This window comes from Bufo bufo, chromosome 7 (genome assembly GCF_905171765.1).
Source record: "Bufo bufo chromosome 7, aBufBuf1.1, whole genome shotgun sequence".
Classification (NCBI taxonomy): domain Eukaryota; kingdom Metazoa; phylum Chordata; class Amphibia; order Anura; family Bufonidae; genus Bufo; species Bufo bufo.
Genome location: NC_053395.1, coordinates 44,593,603 through 44,615,454, shown reverse-complemented (window position 1 = coordinate 44,615,454; position 21,852 = coordinate 44,593,603). Strand labels below are relative to the sequence as shown.

General features: G+C 47.8%; 1 protein-coding gene across 3 annotated transcripts in view; it reads right to left on the bottom strand.

The window, feature by feature from the left end:
- Nucleotides 1–1,343: 1,343 nt before the first annotated feature.
- The window catches only part of REXO5 (RNA exonuclease 5), a 41,854-nt gene continuing 21,345 nt past the window's right edge, over nucleotides 1,344–21,852 (bottom strand). For 2 of the 3 annotated variants that reach the window (XM_040441066.1, XM_040441067.1), the window contains exons 15-20: nucleotides 13,649–13,786; nucleotides 8,097–8,189; nucleotides 7,757–7,976; nucleotides 5,865–6,031; nucleotides 3,748–3,854; nucleotides 1,344–1,480 (exon numbers count right to left, since the gene is read on the bottom strand). In XM_040441066.1, the coding sequence (XP_040297000.1) occupies nucleotides 1,432–1,480; nucleotides 3,748–3,854; nucleotides 5,865–6,031; nucleotides 7,757–7,976; nucleotides 8,097–8,189; nucleotides 13,649–13,786 (774 nt within the window). In that variant the 3' untranslated portion in view covers nucleotides 1,344–1,431. The remainder of the gene's footprint in view (nucleotides 1,481–3,747; nucleotides 3,855–5,864; nucleotides 6,032–7,756; nucleotides 7,977–8,096; nucleotides 8,190–13,648; nucleotides 13,787–21,852) is intronic. The other variant, XM_040441068.1, reaches the window with a different exon arrangement.

Below are 21,852 nucleotides of genomic sequence, written 5' to 3'. Positions count from 1 at the left end.
CCCCCCCTGGAGATCCCCTTTAAATTTGTGCCAAGCAAATAAGCTCCCTGGGTCTTGTCATATGTCAAATACTCCAGTAATTGGCTTATGAAATAATTCTGACCAAAGAATTGGATTAACTGAAGGTCTCCGAGATTGTGCCGCTCTCAGTTATCCTAAAGAGACGTCTAATTGGCCTCCATGCAGAGCGCAGGACTCACGTGACAACTTTTGTAAGCTTTAAAAAAATATATATATCATTTTTTAAAAAGAGAACTTGTCCGTTTTAGTAAATACTTGTTTTCCCTGTGAAATAACAATTCTGGAGCATGTTTACTTGGAACACCTAGTTCCTCCATTATTCCTCCTGGAAATATAGCAATACATTAAACAACTCTGTGTCACCAGTTGGTGGTATCTCTCTACCCTGCCTCCCATTGATCTATTAGTGCCTGCACAGTCTGACTGGGTAGTGATGTGCCACTCTCACAAGGGGAATAGTAACAACCAGATATCAAATTATTCATAAATAGGATGAGTAACAATACACAGTTATGAGAAATGATGCTCTAGAATTGTTATTTCTTAGGGAATGTAAGTAATTACTAAAAGGGACCTGTCAGGAGAGGCGAGAGCTCCTCTTTAAGCAGTGTCACGCCTCTGTCTTATGTTTTTATGACCTGTATACCAAGCAAGCTATTACAATAAACAGCAGCGCGTTCCTTTCCAGATCTGAGCAGATGTCAGACGTCTTCAGTACATGAACATGGATTGGTGCCTGGACAAAGCTCGACTTCATGCCTCCCGACCACAACCTGGAAAGCTGAGTGTAGTGGGGGTCTCTGTAATCCTGCTCTAGAACAGTCAATGCCACCACTGGAAGGTCACCAGCTGGTGGCAGCGGCTCTTCCTGCAGTGTTGGATGCCAAGCAATAGTTATTTAAAAAAAAATAAGTTTCTAATGTTTTTGGCTGCTTACTAGGCAGAACCAGAGCAAATTCAGATTGTGGCCGAACAACATGAACAGGGGGAAATGGGTGACAACCCTCCTTTCGTTGCGGCAATGTTGGTGATCTATATAAATGGATGACTACCCGCTAGTTCATGCACATCTAATGTGTACGAGAGCCTCCTGACCCACCCCTCTTCCTTCCCGACGCTCAAGGAGGCAAGGATTAGGCTTTTAGATATCAACATGTCTGATCCTTCAGTTTTCAGGAGATCGACTACTGCCAGAGGAATGTGTGACTGCAGCACTGAGGACACGTGCACACTTGGCCGAACCGAGCGTGCATGGTAAGGATCATTACTAGGACGTGCACCGCCAGGAAATCCTACAAAAAAACAACTGCAGATAAGCATTTGGCAGATGTTTTATTAAATGAATAGGGAAGTGGTAAAATAGTCTGTACATTACATATTGATTAAAAGGCTGGGCGCTCGCCAATGTGGTCAGCACTTTATCCCAATCAAACCGAATCCTGGAAGAGATCCACCGTTGCTGGAAGGAAAGAGACACATTACACTATAGGGAGACAACCACCAACAGAAATAGACATGAGCATTATACACTCTGACAATAAAAATACCGCCCTAAGAAGGAATTGTTGGTATGTGTGAGTGTAATGATTACAGATGTAAGCGATTACAATTGAAAGGAGGCTCTAGGGCTGTTGGGCCACCTCTAGCCTAGATACGAGAGGATATATGGCAGGGCTGGCCAACATGCGGCTCTCCAGCTGTTGTAAAACTACTACTCCCACCATGCCCTGCTGTAGGCAGACTGGGCAAGCTGGGAGTTGTAGTTTTGCAACAGCTGGAGAGCCGCAGGTTGGCCATATGTGATATATGGTGTCCTGCAGGGTTTCGCTCACAGATATTGCAGTTGGGCCTGTAGACACTCATAGGTTGCAGAAGCTTGCATTCCGTCTGGACCCATAAATGCTCGATTTGTGAAAAATCTGGTGACCGTGCAGCCAAGGAAGGGTTGTAATCTGGTGCAGCCATTCCTGGAAAACCTGCTATATATGGATGAGCATTATTCTGCTGAAAATGCCAGTTGGAGGCCTTGCCATGAGAACACGTGGCCGCAGGATGTCCTGCACATATCGCTGAGCTGTTAGTGTCCCTCCTATCAGTACGAATCTTGTATACGATGGCTTCCCAGATCATCAGACCAGCACTTGGGGCACTGTGTCACTCCACAGCAAGGGCAGGATTGAAGCGTTCACCACGAAGCCTCCATATTCAAACCTAATCGTTAGGCCACGAGTGCCAGGGCTCAGTGCCTGTGCTGTGGACCGCAAATAGGGGTCCACAAGGCAACGGCTGTGTGCACTCCGTGGTGCGGACACATTGATTTGAATGGGTCCGCGATCCGCAAAATATATGGCACGTCTCTTGTGGTATGGAGGCACGGACCCGAAAGCCCATGGAATCACTTTGTATTGTTTCTATAGGATACCGATCCATGCCTCCAGTCCGCAAAAGACAGGACATATCTTTTTTTTTGTGTGGCCGTTGACCGTATATTGCAGACCTGCTGTTTGCGGTCCGCAATACAGGCGCGGAGCCATTATGGGATCCCAAACAGGACCAGAATTCATCGCTAAAGAGGATATGGTTCCTCGCTTACTACACCACTGCAATAGAAGGTGACGGTGGCTGGCCGTCAATGTCAGGACACGTAATCAGTGCTGTGACACTAATTTTCCTTCTGCTAAGCACCTGGAAATGGTCCGGGCAGAGACAGGGTGTGTAATGAAGGTGCCACTTGTGTCTGGATGGCGGACAACGAAATTGTGGGAGCTCCTCATGCTTGTTGGTGGATAAAAAAAATCCTCTCTACTGGTGGTCTGTCTGGGCTTGTGTGTGCGTGCCCTCACGTAACCACTGCTCCCAACACCTCCTAACAACTTGGTCAGAACCTCCTATATCAGTGATGGCTAACCTCCGTCACTCCAGCTGTGGTGAAACCACAACTCCCAGCATGCTCCATTCATTTCTGTGGAGTTCTGAGAACAGCCAAGCAAGTGTGCATCTTAGGAGTTGGAGTGCCGAAGGTTAGCCATCACAGGCCTATATGGTGGGCAATTTGTCGAAATGACCACCCTACTTCTGTCAGTCCAATGAGGCAAAGTGTGTGAGCTGGGCGCAATGTCTCTGAGTGTATCGTAGAGGCATGTCTACCAGTCGAGGGAAGCACTTTTTACGCCTGACCCAGTCTCTAACCAGACCTGTAATCCTTTACAATAACTTAATAACTGCGTGCTGACTTTTGCAGCAATCCGACATTTCTTTCAGAGTGCGCTTTTTTTTTTTTGTCACTGAGTGTAATTATTAAAGATGCTAATGCCCTCCATAACACTTTACACCAGTATACAGCCACTTTCATTACTGTACTGAAGGTGAGAATTAATATTTTTCACACTGACAAGGCCACGTTCTCCTTGCACAAATTCCACAAAACATAGGTCATTTCATCACTGCCAGTAGAATATTCCACAATCTAAAAGGGAACAGCACCCCTAGTGGCCAGTCTCTGTAAAGAACCCGTTGCATTGCAATTTAAGGATGGCATATTACCATATAAGCAAGCTTTTCTTTAGCTTATTATTAGCCCCATAGTTATCTACCCAGATAAAAAGTCACCACCTGCGAGGGAAGAGTTGGAAGAAGTCTCATCATGGTCACAGCACTGAGGCTTCTCCCACACACAGTCTTATTAATGCTCCCAGTATGAGATGAAACAACCCACAGATTAAGTACCTATTGTTTCCAGGGAAGAGGATGACACACAGGGTGTTCTCTCGAAGGCTCTCATAAAGAAGATGAACTTTCCTGTCCAGATCCTTAATTATTTCTGTACAATCCCCCTATAAAGAAGAATAGAATGCGAACAGTACAGTGAAATCTAGCACATGGCACAATGTCAGATGTAAGTACTGGTTTGTCACAGCTCGGTTATGCAGCGATATTAGGGTCAGAGACGTATTGCTGAACAGCTTTGAAAACTTGTACAATCTGTGCCTCCTCCATTCTCCATGTAAAGAGGTTTTTTTGCATATTTATATTTAATTTATAAATACAAAGCACGGAAAAGGGAAGGGGCGCTGTGTAGAAGAGGTGCAGCTCACTAATTGATGTGGGCACAGATACTATTTCCTCCCTGTCTTCCTTTAAACAATGTAAGCACACATAGTACTGCCTCACAGTGAATTCTGTAGATACAGATAGTACTGCCTTATGGTAAATTATGTAGATACAGATAGTACTGCCACACAGTGAATTCTGTAGATACAGATAGTACTGCCACACAGTGAATTCTGTAGATACAGATAGTACTGCCACACAGTGAATTCTGTAGATACAGATAGTACTGCCACACAGTGAATTCTGTAGATACAGATAGTACTGCCTCGCAGTGGATTCTGTAGATCCAGATAGCACTGCCTCACAGTGAATTCTGTAGATACAGATAGTACTGCCACACAGTGAATTCTGTAGATACAGATAGTACTGCCTCGCAGTGGATTCTGTAGATACAGATAGTACTGCCACACAGTGAATTCTGTAGATACAGATAGTACTGCCACACAGTGAATTCTGTAGATACAGATAGTACTGCCTCGCAGTGGATTCTGTAGATCCAGATAGCACTGCCTCACAGTGAACGATGTAGATACAGATAGCACTGCCTCACAGTAAATGATGTAGATACAGATAGTACTGCCTCACAGTGGATGCTGTAGATACAGATAGTACTGCCTCACAGTGAACGATGTAGATACAGATAGTACTGCCTCACAGTAAATGATGTAGATACAGATAGTACTGCCTCACGTTGAACGATGTAGATACAGATAGTACTGCCTCACAGTAAATTATATAGATACAGAGAGTACTGCCTCATGGTAAGTCCAGCAGATGCATATAGCACTGCCTCACAGTAAATGATGTAGATACAAATAGTAATGACTTCCTGTCTCTCCCAGCACATGATGGAGGCAAATTTAGAAGTTTCTTTGCAAATATTACAGGCATAGGTAGTACTGCCTTCCTGTAGATAATGTAGGTACATGTAAGTACTCATTGATACTATTTTTCTCTCTGACATACTGTAAGCACAGACAGTACTGCCTTTCTATGTGATGTAGACACAGATAGCAATTCCTCACAGTTTCTCCCTATAAATGTTGTAGTCACAGGTGATACTGCCTCCCTGTAAATGAAACAGGCATTAAAGGGTTATTTTGGTAATCACAAGTTATCCCCTATCCATAGGATTGGTGGGGTTTCTAGCATTACATCTCTTTAAAAGGGATTTCCAGAATTCTGATATTGATGGCCTGTCCTCAGAATAAGCTATTAATATCAGATCAGCAGGTCCGACACCTCATCTTGTCATTCTGGAGCTGGAACTACACAGCTCTGACCATGGTGCAGCGGATGGCGCTACTAACTGCAGCATTGCTCCCATTCACTTCAATGGCAGCAGCATTGCAGCCACCAGTTCCTTCCATTACACCAGGGATCAGCAACCTCCGGCTCTCCAGCTGTTGTGAAACTACAATTCCCAGCATGCGCCATTCATTTTTATGTGAGTTCTTAGAAGAGCAGAGCAAGTATGCATGCTGGGAGTTGTCGTTTCACAACAGCTGGAGTGCCGGAGGTTGACTACCCCTGCATTACACAATGGTCAGAGCTGTGTACTTCCAAAATAAAGCTGATTTGCGGGGGTGTGGGTTGTCAGATCCTTGCTGAATTGATACTAATGGACTATCCCGAGGACAGGCCATCAATATTAAAATCCTGGGCAAACCCTTTAAGGATAGTAACATTGCCCTGAAGAAGTAGGACAATTTCCATATAAGACGTCGTCTTACCTCAGACACAGATTCTGGGTTCAAGAGTTTGTGTGGAGAACCACAGGTCACAGCAGCTTGTAGCCAGCAATGTAAGTGGCTGGAGGTGATGGCTTTCATACTCCTCAGTCCGCCATGTGCACGTATACTGTGAACAGCCGCAGCAGCGCCGTCAGGGCTGTGAAATCCTGCCACAAACACATCACAGGCAGACCAATATGTTAGGAAAATATCACCTCTGACATGTTCTGCGGTTCCTTCTATATTCCTTATTAATGGAACCACTTTATAAATGGATGTTACAAGTAGCACACGTTACACCCAACTGGACCAGTAGTAATTTCGCTATAACTGGAGAGCTACAGGTGGGAAACTACCGCCACACAACATAAAATAAGTAATACAAAACCCATTAGTTACACCCCCACCAGTCCGCTGTTCTAACCGGTTAAACACCAGCGGCTGCAAAGAAGAGTAAGCCAGCACCTCCACATTTGGTGTCTCGTGCAAGGACCCGGTCCAGTCCGTACAGATCCAGAAAAGTAGTGAGAGATGTCCAGCACCGAGATAAATACCATGATTAAGATTGTATGGATCGAAACGCATTGGTAGCGTCACCATCATCTATGTGAAGAAACTGCATTCTTTTAAAATTATGAAATAAAGACTGAAGATTTTTATTTATCTCGGTGCTGGACATCTCATGGCATTTATCATGTAGAGAAAGTTAAAGAGGTTGTCTCATCGGAGACAATGGGGGCATATCGATAGGATATGCCCCCATTGTCTGATAGGTGTGGGTCCCACCGCTGGGATCTGCACCTACACCGAGAACGGAGCAGGGAGAGCGGTAGCTGGAGGACCCCGGGTTTCCACTGCCAAGCGCTCTCCCCATACAAGTAAATGGGAGTGCACCGCGCTTGCGCGGCCTCTGCTCATATTCATTGCTATGGGGCTGATGGAAATAGCAAAGCCAGCACTCGGTGGCTCGACAGAAATAAATAGAGGACGGCTGCGCATGCGTGGTGCACCCTCCGGGACTTTCCCCGCTCCGTTCTTGGTATAGGTGCAGGTCCCAGATTTGGGACCCGTACCTATCAGATAATGGGTACTTATCCTAGCAATATACCTCCATTGTCTGTGATGGGAATACCCCTTTAAGGGGCTTGTCTCATCTTGACGTTACTAAGGCTAGATGACACGGTCCCGATCACCAGCTGGCCAGGAGGCTGCATAGTTCGCTGTGTTACACTGTTTCCGTAGCTCTCATGCACCGCAATGGGAGCTACTGAAACAGCCAGTGCCAGAGCGCTCTGCTGTTTCCCGGCCAGCTGGTGGTCGGGATTGTGTCTCCTCTCGCCTTAGTAGCGGCGAGATGAGACAATCCCTTTAATACAAGGCGCTTACTAATGTATTGTCCATATTGCCTCCTTTGCTTGATTTAGTTTTCAATAACATTATACACTGCTCATTTCCATTGGTTTACGACCAGTGGTGGTTGTGCTTGCACACTATAAGAAAAAGCATAAGCCTCTCTGGTGGCCAGGACCACGAGATCACGCATAGGCACGCATACACAGCACCTCCCATCCAGTCCACTTTGTTTCTGCTCCGCAGCGGTGCCCATAACCTCTGGATACGAGCAGTGTATAATGTGATGGAAACATGAATCCAGCCAGCAAAGGAAGCAATATGGACAATCATAATACATTAGTAAGTGCCTTGTAGTAACTTTCTCTACATGATAAAATGCAATTTGCTGAAGTGAGACAACCCCTTTAAGGATAGCTGATCAATGCCCCTTCAATCCACCTGATCACAGAACTAAGTCAGAGCCAAAAAACAGTATATATATATATATATATATATATATATATATATATATATATATATATACATATACACGTACGTACGTAAGTAACAGTATTTTGCATGCCGTTGGTTCTTTGGGTTTGTGGGCACAAATACGGATTTGATTTCCTTAAGATGACTGAACTGCTGCTGAAGAAATTCCTCTGTCGGGGGTTTTGTAAATCCGGAGACATAGATTGTGCTTTTATTTTCTGGATCTTCTTCCATCTCCTTGAAAATGTCTTCATGGTCTGCAGTCCTCCTTGTTATCATCCTCTGAACCTATTCATGAGAACACGAGAGTCACGGCTCAGTCTGGAGACACTCGAGACCCCAACCCATGGGCCAGGATCAGAGGTCCAGTCTTGTATTAGTCTTCAGAGACATCTCATTGCTGCTTACCTTAATACGGCTTCCATCGATACACGAACCGTTTAGCAGCTCCACGGCAAGATGCGCACCTTCTGGGACGCTGTACTTGATGCAGACGTATGGCTGGGCAGGCAAAGATAAATGACACCATGTCATTACTCCATTTTCCTTATGCTGACAGTATGGAGATTTGAGTTTATGGATTTCCAAATGATAGACAGCACTTCTATTTTTACTATTCTCAAGTCACCCCATTCAGAAACCATTTTCAGAAGAGGTGTCTTCCGAGTTCCCATCTCTCAGCATCTCCTACTTGCTCAGGGTCTGGATCTTCTGGTTGTTTGCATTTTGAGGAACAGATTACTATTAAATACTTTCTCAGGAGAGGATTAGGTTATTAAATGGATTTTATGGGAGCAGTGTTTTCTGCAAAGCCACCTTAATTACCGAGAACACACCAACAGGAGAAAGTTTGAGAAATATACTTATCCCCAAGTTGTATGGATTACCCTTCCAGAAATGCAGCCACCTAATGCTCCTCTTCTGAAAACCCCGCTCCCACCGACGTCATGTCCTTTACCACTTTTCTGGCCTGGGTTATGGACGGGGCCAGAATTCTCTCTCTCTCTTAGGTGCATGCGCAGATAAGGTGTCTTCAGGAGTTTGCACATGTGAGAGGGAGAGTAATAGTACTGGTCCCGTCCACAGCGGAAGTGATGTCTCATCCATAACCCAGGACGGACACCTGGTAAAGGACGTAACATCAGCAGGATTTTCAGAAGAGGTGCGTCACGTGATCGGGTTCCCCTTTCGAACAGTAGGTTTATTACAAACTTTCTCCTACAGGTGAGTCACGAAAAACACTTTTAAAGGGGCTTTCCGGATTATAAAAATAGGATTTTTTGTGGTTACCTGTAAAATCCTTCTCTCACTCAGTTCATTGGGGGACACAGAAGACCATGGGTATACAGGCTGCTGCCACTAGGAGGTGATACTAAGCAAAAAAAAAGTGTTAGTTCCTCCTCTCGGCTATACCCCTTCTGCAGACACTGAGCTAATCAGTTTGTACAAAAGCAGTAAGAGCAGCCAGGAGAAGCCAACAGAAACCAATAAAAAGGAAGAAAACCGGAGATGGGTCATCATCAAGAACCAGAAGGACCCATCTAGGGGATCCAGCAATGTACATACGGGGTGGGTGCTGTGTCCCCCAATGAACTCAGTGAGAAAAGGATTTTACAGGTAAGCACAAAAAAATCCTATTTTCTCACTCGTGTGATTGGGGGACACAGAAGACCATGGGACGTTAAAGAACAGTACTATGGGGAGGGAACAAGAACAGGCCCTGCACAGAAATGTGGAGGAAAGACACACCAGGAACTCTGAAAAGGGACAGAAAGACTCATTCCCCGGAAGGTCAGCCAGAGAGCGGCTGACTACGCAGAGGCTCCGGCTGGGCAGAAGAAAGAACAGCCCAGGGAATATAAGTCACGGCTTAGGAGACTTCAGAAGAAGTTGTTCGTTGGGGGGCACTTTACCACCCCCCTGGAGACTAGCACCCGCTGCATTGTTAGTAAGGAGTGCTGTTCACCCATGTTTTTGAATCAACCAAATAAGACTGCCCCTCACAGGGACTAAAGGCACGAGGAAAGGGATGAGGTATACCAACGGCCAGTTAGAGCTACAGGTCGACCTGGAAGACAGACACCAATCCAAACTAAGGGCTCTTGCACACGACCGAATGCCCTCCGAGATATACGGTCCGTGAGCGGGTCATATGTCCCGGAGCGGCATACATCGTGCGCTCGGGAGTGTACAGCATCATAGGTTATTATGATGCTGTGCGCATCGGGCCGCCCGCTGGGCTATTGTCCCACGCTCATATCATAGGAGTGCAGGACAATAGCCCCGCAGGCACCCCGATGCGCACAGCATCATAGTAACTTGATGCTGTGCGCTCCCGTGCGCACGATGTATGCCACTCCGGGACATATGGCCCGCTCACGGACCGTAGGTCTCAGAGAGCAGACGGTCGTGTGCATAAGTCCTAAGACTACCTGAGGAAGGGGGTAGTGTGAAGCAGTTACAGTATCCAGCAGTAGTGCCAAAATACCTATGACAGGGGATAAGGCGATTGTAGGTACCGTGTCTAGCCAATAGGCCACCCATGGAACGGGATGCCATGCAACAAGGAACAAATGAGAGTAGTCGCGGTAGACAATGTTGAAGCAATTACTCTACCCAAGAAAGACGGATAAAGTAATAGGAGGAACAGTTTCCAATGGTAGTGGAATTACTCCGCTGACGGAAAGAGGGGAACCGAAAAGATGTACAGGGTCCACTGGTAGTGCAACTACTCTGTCAGTGGGGGGACGGTAATGCTACAGGATCTCTAGCATGCAATTGTGGTGCAACTAATCCCCCAATAGAAAGGGAAAAGACGACAGGACAGACGATATCCAGTATGAGAGTAATTACTCCGCCTGCGGAAGGGTTAATGCAACAAGGACGTATGGTATCCGGTGGAAGTGCAATACCCCGCCTAAGGAAGGAGGGTAATGCGACAGTCTGTCCAGGATCCAGTAATAGTGCAATTACTCTATAGAAGAAGGATAATGCTACAGGATCTACAGTATGCGACTGCGGTACAACTAAATCACCTATATGGGGGGAACAGACAGGACAGATGATATCCAGCATTAGTGCAATCACTCCGCTTGCGTAGGGAGCAATGCAGCAGGACGTATAGTATCCGGTGGAAGTTCAATTACTCCGTCTAAGGAAGAAGGGTAAGGCGATAGTCTGTACAGGATCCAGTGGTAGTGCAATTACTCTAAGGAAGCAGGGTAATGCTACAGAACGTACAGTACCCAGAGTAAGTGCAAATACTCCCACTACGGAAGGAGGGTAATGCTACCGGAAGCATAGGATCCAGTGGTAGTTCAACTACGCCGCCTCTGGAAGGAGGGTAACGCTACCGGATGTACGGTATCCAGTGGTGGTATAAATATTCCGCCCATGGAAAGAGGGCAATGCTACCGGAATTATAGGAACCAACGAGATGTAAACACTCCGCCGATAGAGGATTACTCTGCCCATGAAAAGAGGATAATACTACGGGCCGTACAGAACCCAGTGGGAGTGCAATTAATCCTCCTACAGAAGGAGGGCAATGGCACAGGTTGTACAGTATCCAAGTGGTAGTGCTATTACGCTGCCTATGGAAGGGGGATAATGCAATGGGCTGTACAGTACCCCGTGGTAGAGCAAGTACACTGCCTAGGGAGGAGGGTAGCGCTACAGGCTGTACGGCATCCAGTGCAAGGACAATTACTGTGCAATGGAAGGAAGGTAATGCTATAGGCTGTACGGTATCCAGTGCATGGGAAATTACTGTGCCATGGAAGTAGGGTAATGCTACAGCCTGTACGGTATCCAGTGCAAGGGCAATTACTCCGCCTATGCTACAGGCTGTACGGTATCCAGTGCAAGGGCAATTACTCCACCTATGGAAGGAGGGTAATGCTACAGAATGTACAGGGTCCAGTGGTGAGTACACATATTCCGCCTAAGGAGGGAAGGGAATGTGACCGGACTCACGGAATTCAGTGGTAGTGTAACTACTCCGCCTATAGGAGGGTGAGCTACAGGAAGTGTGGTAGTGCCAGGATTCCGCTTACGCTATAGGACGTATGTATCCAGCGGTAGGGTAAAGAAATTCTGCCTACAGAATGGCGTGGGAACTAGGTTCAGAAGGAGATAGCTCCAAGGGTTAATAATATATAAATACAGTATTTTTCGCTTTATAAGACGCACTTTTTTGCCCCAAAAGTGGTCACACTAAGACCCGACGCTGCACGAAGTCAGGTGACTGTGCAGCACCGGCCAGAGAAGACAGGGGAGCGCGACTTCTAAAGAGACCGTCAGACCCGAGGTGGAGCCGCGGTGCGGGAGAGGTAAGAGAAGTTTTTTATTTTAAGGTCTGATCTGAGCTCTGATGGTGGTCTGAAATGGAGGGCTGATATGAGGCCTGAAGAAGGTCTGATGGGGTTCTGATGTGGCGATATGGGAGTCTGATGTGATATCCTGTTATGGTGGTGTGATGTAATATCTTGGGGGTCAGATCTGAGGCTCTGATATGAGGTGTGCTAAAAAATATTTTTTTCTTATTTTCCTCCTTTAAAACCTGGGGTGTGTCTTATCAGCAGGTGCGTCTTATAAAGCGAAAAATACGGTATATAGTTGTTGTTTTTTTATATACAGCTCAATTCTAACAAAACAGAGCTAGGGGAACTGAACCCACATCCGTCTGTACTAATGACCAGCACTGTAATCCTCAGCAGAGAGCCCAGTAAGTACTTTCCTCAGCACAGTAGTACTGAAGCAAGGAAGGGGTTAAGCACAAGGCATGAGCGCGAAACATGCGCTGAGATGTAGGCCGAAGATCCGGGGCCTTGAGTACAGGTGGGGCCGACTGGGGCGACGATGTAGGGAGGGAGCGGAGTGCACTGGGAAACAAGGAGGCCGGGAGCGGGGATACAGATACCCCGAGTAGAAAAGCGGGACCGAGGCAGTGAGTCACCAGATACAGGGGTCAAGGTCTAGGAGAAACAACATATATTCCTGTGTTTACTTAGAGAACACAGGAGAAGGGGGGCTCAGGCACAGGGGGGCCAGCACGGGAGGTAGGTAATATACTTACCCAGACGGTTTCTGGCTACCCTGATTCCAGCTACACTGGTAACAGGGGGGGCTTCCAGAAGTAGTAGCCAAGGTAACACTGAAGCTGGCGGATAACAGCAGATTTGAGATCCACTGTTCCTCCTTGTCTTCCAGAGGTGGGGAACAAGCAGCAGGCTTGAGGACCCGCTGGTCTTCCCCATCAAGTGTGGGAAAAAACAGGTGGCTAGAGCCCACATGCAGCCCGAACCTGAAAAATAAAACAAAAAGGAAAAAACTTTGGCAGACCTGCAGAAAAAATGTCTGCCTCCTGCGGACACTAAGCTAAAACTGATTAGCTCAGTGTCTGCAGGAGGGGTATAGCTGAAAGGAGGAGCTAACACTTTTTTTTTTGCTTAGTGTCGCCTCCTAGTGGCAGCAGCTATACCCATGGTCTTCTGTGTCCCCCAATGATACAAACGAGAAAAAAAGGGTTCACTTTTTTATTTGTTCTTCCAGAAGCCACTCCTGACCATGGGCTGCATCTGGTTTTACAGTCTTTACCTAAATGGGGAGGACCTGCAATACTAGACACAGCACAAAGGCAAGAGTGATGTTTTTATAAAAAAAAAAATATAAATAATTGGATCCTGGAGCAACCAATTAATGAATCTTATCTAAGCTGTCTGGCATGGGTCTGTTGACCAATCCTCAACTGGTCCTTAATAGCAAACAGCAGAATTCTGAATGCAGCTCTGGACTATAAGGGAATGTCCGACTGAAAATCCATTCCATACATATGAATGGGGCTGCGTCTGCGGCATGTGCATAGGATTTCTGCAAACCTCATTCAGATGAAAAGGACAATTGCAAAGTTTTATTTAAAAGACAAAATTCGCTGATACAATACAGGGGGCTATGCTCACCTGACAAGTATCTGATGTAGTACTCAGCGAGTGAAGAGGACCGCAACTCTCAAAATGCATCTTGACAGTCTTCAGACACACACCACTCCTGAAGGGTCCCGCAAAGACGGTCATCATTTCTGCAAACTTGCAGAAAACCTTAATGTGAAAATGTGCACTTATTAAGATAAAAATGCAGAGGCGCACCAAAAGCAAACATTTTACCTACTTCTAAAGACAAGTATAAAAGTTACTGAGACATCATGGGGCACACTGTGCTAAGTCCTGTAGGAGATAGCAATATTGGCATTCTGAGAGTGCTCTAGGTGTCAGTACACTCTATGATGTGAGGTTATATGGAGGTACCATACCGAAACCTTCACATATTTTATACGGGACAGATAGATATGGTGCATCTATTTTACACTACTGCTCATAGTACATGGTTATATTTTATTATTTCGTGGCCTTTTAATACATAAGTGCTGCTACACTTCTCAACAATAAAACTGCAACACAAAGAAGTAGAAACCGTAAGTAAGGTTATGTAAATCGGTGTTGCTAAGATCTGAAGACGATCAAATTTTCAAGCACCTAGCTCCAATCTGTGGCGTGTGGGAGGGGCATAAAAGCCAGATTGAAAGCAAAGTTTTTTAGCCACCTGAAACCTCGAAAATCAGACCAAGTCGTGTGGGATGATTGTGTGATGCCTCCTGTTCGTTCACATGCCAGTTATCACCAGAAACTGAGAGGGACAGAATCCTTGAATTAAGAGGCCTTGGTGTGACGGTCTGAATATGAGCTACCGTCTGTTATTCCCATGAAATAATATCGCCAAGAATCCACAGAGTAAAATATCGCTGGTGTCGCATAATAATCCACACAGGAGCCAAAGCTTCATGCTGGAACAAAACACGTTTAATGGAAAGCAAGAGCATTCAATTTAGGCTACTTTCACACCTGCGCTAGGTGCGGATCCGTCTGGTATCTGCAAACGATTGTATCCGTTCAGAACGGATTCGTTTGCATTATGAAGAACAAAGTCAAAACGGATCCGTCCTGACTTACATTAAAAAGTCAATGGGGGACGGATCCATTTTCAATTGCACCATATTGTGTCAGTGAAAACGGATCGGCACCCATTGACTTACATTGTAAGTCAGGACGGATCGCCAGGCAGACACCAAAACGCTGCAAGCAGCGTTTTGGTGTCCGCATGCAGAGCGGAATGGAGGCGGAACGGAGCCAAACTGATGCATTCTGAACGGATCCTTGTCCATTCAGATTGCATTGGGGCTGAACTGATCCGTTTTTAACCGTTTGTGAGATCCCTGAAACGGATCTCACAAACGGAATTCAAAACGCCAGTGTAAAAGTAGCCTAAAACAGCATCAAACTCCTACTCTGAGCCAGCGAGACAATGGAGTTTTGGAAACTCAATTTACAAAACAGGGGCTTGGTCACACGGCTTACAAGCAATCACTGTGTCTTTTCCAAGACAATGGCCAAAAGTGTTATCTTGTGTATTTTAATTAAGCAGATCAGTCTTGTGGTTAGAAGACTGAATGTCTCGGAAGTGTGTGTACACCTATGTCCTTGATACACATAGATGTCTACGTCAATTGTTAGGAGTAGGTATCCACGGGAATTAAGTAGCGGGGAGGTAAAATAACCGAACGGTTATTGGGGAGTTCCTCACACTTGGTTTATCACTCCGGAGGATCGCAACGTGCCTAGACCCGAGATATCCTCACTGTTCATCGTTCTGTGCTCTGGTGGTTGGGAGGAAGATGGTGAACTGGAATGACAGCAAGTGGTTCACGAAGGTGAACCTCTGCACTGACGGATCCTCTGATTAGAAGAATGGAGAGTAGGCATCCATTCTGTACTGCAAGTAAAACTGGAAGTCACATCCCAAGCCTAGGGCGGCAAACAGTGTGTGCACCAACCATCAGAAGGTGTTTGCATGACATTGGGCTACGACCCAGAGGTACAGATACAGGATTTCCACTGACCTCATGCCACCGCTCTCAAAGGCTATCATGTACACAACAAGACGGCAATGGAGGTCTATCCTCTTCAGAGATGGGCCCCGCTTTTGTCTCAGATACTAGAATAGCTGGAGATGCAATGGTATGAAGAGGCCTCCACAAGGGAACATCACACCAGTCCTACTCCCGAGATTATGGTGTGGGGTGGCATAATGTATGGTAGCCAGACCCGACTAGTCTTCATTTCAGGTACATTAACAGATCAGCGTTACATAGGATTGTAGAACCAGTAGTACGGCCATTTCTTCAAAGTGTCCCATGACCCGTTTTTCACCAGGACAACGCCAGGCCGTATGTTGCTCATGATACTGTCAGTAGCCTGCATTGCCTAAATGTGCTACCACGGCCTGCGGCGTCTTCGGACTTGACTTCCATCGAGCACTTCTGGGACGTCATTGGTCAGCAATTGCAAAGTGAGCTGCCACCAGAGAATCTTGATGATACCATTAATTACCCCACTGATACCATTCCAAGGCGAGTAAGTGTGTGTATTTCTACCTGTGGTGCTCCAACTCGATATTAAATAAATAAGTGCCATTACTCCACTGGCCTCACTAGTTTTCCAAAAAAACTAGATTTTTGTACTTACCATAAAATCTGTTTCTCTTCCGTTCATTGGGGGACACAGGCTTTGACCATGGGGGTATAGCTGTTGCCGCTAGGAGGCGGACACTAAGCATACAGTGTAAGCCCCCCCTTCAGCTATATCCCTTCCTACAGGGACCAAGCTAAATCAGTTCGTGCAAAAGCAGTAGGAGAAGCCAGACAAAAGAAAATTACACTATGTACAAACCCAGAACCACACAGGCCCGAAAAGGGCCTTAAACAAAAGAATGGGTGGGATCTGTGTCCCCCAATGAAAGAAAGAGAAACTGATTTTACGGTAAGTCTCATCTCAAAGTTTTCTCATTCGTCCCATCGGGAAATGGAAGTCGTTGACGCTGCCAGCCCTCGTCTCGGTCTCTCTGGAATCACGTACAGGTAATCTGTTCGCCGAAAAGATGCCGTCTGGGACAGATAGATCCAAACAGCTTGTACCAAATGGAGCAACTGATCCCGAGGATGAGACGGTTCCAGACAAAATGAAGGGAGAATAATCTCCTCATTTAGATGGAATTCCGACACCACCTTCGGCAGGAAGGACTGCACAGGGCGAAGGACCACCTTATCCTGATGGAAAGCCAAAAGTCGCGGCAAAGAAAAACGAACGGGAGACATCTGTCGCCGCTCGCACCAACTAAAGTAGGACTTCCAGGTCCGGTGGTAGATTCTGGAAGACGAAGGCTTCCTGGCCCGAATCATAGTCTGGACCACCGCATCCGAAAAACCCAGAGCCTTCAGTATGGCGGCTTCAACAGCCATGCAGTTAAATGTAGCAACCCTAAATTCGGGTGGAAGATCAGCCCCTGCGACAGCAGGTCCTCCCGGAGAGGAAGACGCCAAGGTTCGTCGGCGAGAAGGGTTGACTAGGGACTCGTGCCACACACTGCGCGGCCAATCTGGGGCCACGAGAATGACGGGCAGTCCATCGGACCTGATCTTCCAGAGAAGATGCGGAATGAGAGAAAGAGGCGGGAACACGTAAGGAAACGAGAACCAACTCCACGGCATCAACAGCGTGTCGCATGCCAGGGCCCTGGGGTCCCTGGACCGTGCGACAAAGTCTTCGACCTTGTTGTTGAACCGTGAGGCCATCAGATCCACATCCGACAGACCCCAACTCTCACAGATGGCCCGAAAGACCTGTGGGTGAAGAGCCCACTCGCCGGGATCGAGACGCTCCCTGCTGAGGAAGTTTGTGATACAGTTGTCGACGCCGGGTATGTGAACTGCCGACAGTGCCGTAACATGTTTCTCCGCCCAGCTGAGAATCAGCGCAGTCTCCATTATGACTGCCGGGCTCCAGGTGCCGCACTGGTGATTGATGTACACCACTGCCTTGGAGTTGTCGGACTGAACCCGCACCGGACAACCCCTGAGAAGGTCAGCCCAATGTCGCAGAGAGAGCCAAATTGCCCTCAACTCCAGAACATTGATTGGAAGGGAGCGCTCCTCGCGTGACCATACCCCTTGCACAGAGAGATTTTCCAACACTCCCCCCCAACCCTTGAGACTTGCGTCCGTTGTTAACACCTTCCAACGGGGAGGGAGGAACAAGTGACCCGACGTCAACATCGGAGAGACCATCCACCATCTGAGGGCCTGGCGCACTGGGGCAAGGAGACGCATTGGGCGATCCAAGGAGGCTGGGGAGCGATCACAGGAGAATGGCTTGCTGAAGCACTCTGGTATGGAATTGAGCATAGGGAACTGCTTCGAAGGCAGAAACCATGTGCCCCAGAGCCCGCATGCAGCGACGAATGGGAACCGGAGCCGGCTGCAACAAGGGGAGAATCTGAAGACGGAGAGCGGATAGTTTTTCCGGAGACAAGAACACCTTGGCCTGACAAGTGTCCAGTACCATGCCCAGATAACTCAACCGCTGCAATGGATAAAGACTTCTGCCGTCGCCTCTTTTTTGGGAACCACAAAGAGATTTGAATAAAACCCCTGAAAACGGTCTTGCGTAGGAACCGGAAAAATCACACCTTGCTGCAGCAGCGTGAGAATTGCCAGAAAAAAATAATCTGCGGCTGCGGGAGAGGCCGGAGGAGACGACCGAAAAAAACGGGACAGAGGGGAGGATTTGAAATCCAGCTTGTAGCACTCTGATATGACCTCCCTCACCCACGCATTTGAGACGTGAGCCAGCCAAACATGCCGAAAAACATGAAGCCGGCCGCCCACCCGAACGGAGGGCGCCAGGAGCCACCTGTCATGCAGTGGAGTTCTTAGGGTTAAAAGAATTGGAGCCCTGTTGACGGGAACGCCAGGAAGGGCGCGGCTTGAAGGAAGGTTTGCGCTTCTGATTTGTGGCCAACTTGTCGGACACCCTATTGGGGCTGGAAAAACTCTGAAAGGGGCGAAAAAAAGGCTTCCACTTTTTTTTACCTGTTAGACCGCCCCCTGTTCTGTGGTAAATGGGTGCTCTTACCACCTATAGCGTCCGAAATGAACTCATCCAGGCGCTTACCAAAAACTCTGCTGCCGGTAAAGGGGAAGGCCGTCAGGGTCCGCTTTGAAGCATTATCTGCCGCCCAAAGGGTACGGCGAATAGCCACCAAGAGGGCTGACAAGCGAGCCACAAACCTGGCCACGTCAAAAGATGCTTCACAAATATATGCACTGGCATGCAAGAGCTACAGGGCCACATCTGCAAGTTCCCCCGAGGGGACTCCCGAGCCGAGACTCTGATGTAAATTACTTGCCCACTCTCCCATAGCCTTGCTCACCCATGTAGAGGCAAACACCAGCTGCAGCGCTGTGCCCACTGCTTCAAAGGCAGATTTTGCAAACGCTTCCAGCTTCTTATCTTTGATATCAGAAAGAGAAGCCCCATCCGCCATTGGCAAGGTAGTATGTTTAGCCAAGCGGGAAACTGGCGGGTCCACTATAGGTGAGGATGACCATTTCAAATCTTCTGGAAAAGGATAAAGGACGTTTAAGTGTTTTGGCAACATAAAAAGTCTATCAGGGAATTCCACTCCTTGGAGAGAGGAATTAAACTCCTGGTGGTTGGGGAAACACTTGACACTGGACATTCTAAAGGAAAAACCCGAGCTGGCAGATGACGTTGCGGGATCCCCAACCTGCAACGTCTTCATAACAGTCATAATTAGATTGTCCACCATGGAGGACAGTTTGGACGACTGACCCTCCGGCGAGACAACATCCTCATCTGACCCACTCTCTTCGGAACATGCCTCTTCAACTGAGGACAGGGAGTGAGACTCTCTAGTAGGAGGAGGAGAGGCCGAGGAAACGGGAGACACAGACACCCTTTTGGGGGAGGATGTTCTGGAGTGGTCAGAGGACTGCCTTGCCGACAGACGCCCCAATATATCCACAATATTTTTGCTGGAATTGGAGACATCCTGTACCACCCTAGACAGGGAACGTGCCCATTCTGGTTCTTCCATAGGTTGGGTAGCGAGAAGCAACAGGTCCAGGGCTGAGCCGCTTGATGGCGGCACAGCACACGTTAAGTAGAGGGAGTCGGACTGAGGGGATAGAAATTTTGCGCGACACAACGCACAAGCAAAATTAAGCACCAAAGGGACCGCCTGCTTCGGGACCTGGGGTGTGGGCTCCGACATAGTGACAATCCGGCGCCGAGGAAGAGCGGAAGGTTAGGCCCTGTAAGAAGGGACAAACAGCACTGTGTCCATCCAAGCAGCAAGCCAGTCCATCAGCGTCCCGCCAGGTGCTTTAAATCTCTGCTCTGCTGCTGGCGTGGGGGGTGGGACGAACACAAGCCCCGCCCCCCAATTAACTCCAGCTCTCAGTGCCCCCCCCCCCCCCCCGCCCCCCCCCCCCCCCCCCCCCCCCCCGCTCGCCGGCATTCCCGGCTGAAAAAAACAGACGCAGGCCAGGGAAAAATAAGCCGCGGGGGGCCCTGCCCACACAGAAGCCTGGGGTCTCAATTAAGAATGGCCCCGGCTGCCCCAGAACTGAGCCGACCAACCAACCAGGAAGCGGTGCTCAGAGGAGGAAACTCCAGCCCCTCCAGTAGTAGGCCTCAATTAACAATGGCCCCAGCAGCCCTGTGGAAGCGGCAATGTCCTCAACACAGAGGAGGGTAACTACGCCCCCTCCTCTCCCTGGCGTTCAGAAAGACGCCACCGGATCAAGGAAGCCGCAGGAGGACGCGCCGCAACGTGCAGCCACACAGCAGGAGCAGCCCCCTGAGCCCTGCAAGCTGGCCCTGGAAGATGGACACCCGGCCCCAGGTGCCATTTAACATTTAAAGGGCTCTCATTCATTACTGCCCATGGTACAGGGCGACCACATGGGGACCATCACATATGGGGAGGAGAGGGTACTGGAGGGGGGGGCACTATGGGCAGTCTCCAAACTTTATACTTACCTGTCCGGCCTCTTCTGCCCCCCTGGCTCCAGACGAATCACCACCTTCAGTGTGCGGCCCCTTGGTGAGGGACGCTACACCGGAAACAGAGGGGACTTGCGGTGGGTGGCCGTGGTTATGCGAATGCTGGCGGGAGACAAAGGTTTTTACAGGAACCTCTGGTCCTCCTTTTCTTCTGGAGCACGGAAAGGAGCAGGGGGTTTGGGTGATCCACTGGTCTCCCGTCTCCTGGGTGGGAGTGCAGGCAGTTTTACGGACTGCCTGAAGCTTCCCGCTAAAGAAGGAAAGAAGAAAAAACAATAAATCAGCAGACACCTGCAACGCAGGGAGGTCTGCCTCCTACAAACACTAAGCTAAAACTGATTTCGCTTGGTCCCTGTAGGAAGGATATAGCTGAAGGGGGGGAGCTCACACTTTGTGCTTAGTGTCCGCCTCCTAGCGGCAACAGCTACACCCATGGTCAAAGCCTGTGTCCCCCAATGAGACGGATGAGAAAGAAGCGTGGGGAGGGGGCAGACCCCATTTATGATATTCTATGCCAGTTTTCAGGCACAGAAGATCACTGAAATCTACGCCAGCCAGTTGCCATGTCCGATTTATGATGATACATTCGCCACCAAGCTATGATAAATCTGCCCCTATGTTTCTTTTTTTTTTAATGATTTTACTTAGCATTAACATGTCTATCTATCCCATAATTCAACGACTTATCCTTGTTGGTGTTGCAATTTTAGTATTGAGGAGTGTTTATATATCGCCTTTTCTTAGAAACAATGACATTGCCCCAGTTCAAACGTATCCAGCTGCTCTTCAGAGCAGAGGAAGCCTTAAAAATCTGACCCAGTGTCTCTATAAGAGTGCTTTTCATGAAGTTAATGCATTTGGTATAGTTTTCGACTTACACATTAGAAATATTTCCCAAAGTTTACCTCCAGTGTATGCCACTATATAACCATACAGCACCTAACATTGGCCATAATGCAGAAAATGTTTGATGTTTTGCGGTGGCATTGTATAGGGAAGCATATTCTACTGTGCTTTCCAATGCAGTTAAAAAAATAAAAATAAATGTATGTAGGCATATACCACCCCATCTGAGGCAAAAAGGACTCTCTTTTTAGCCTCCATTGGGTAGCTGGAGGCCTATGGCTACATTGGGTGTTTGGGTTAGGAGCCTTTTCAGTACATATGGAGAACACATGTGAACA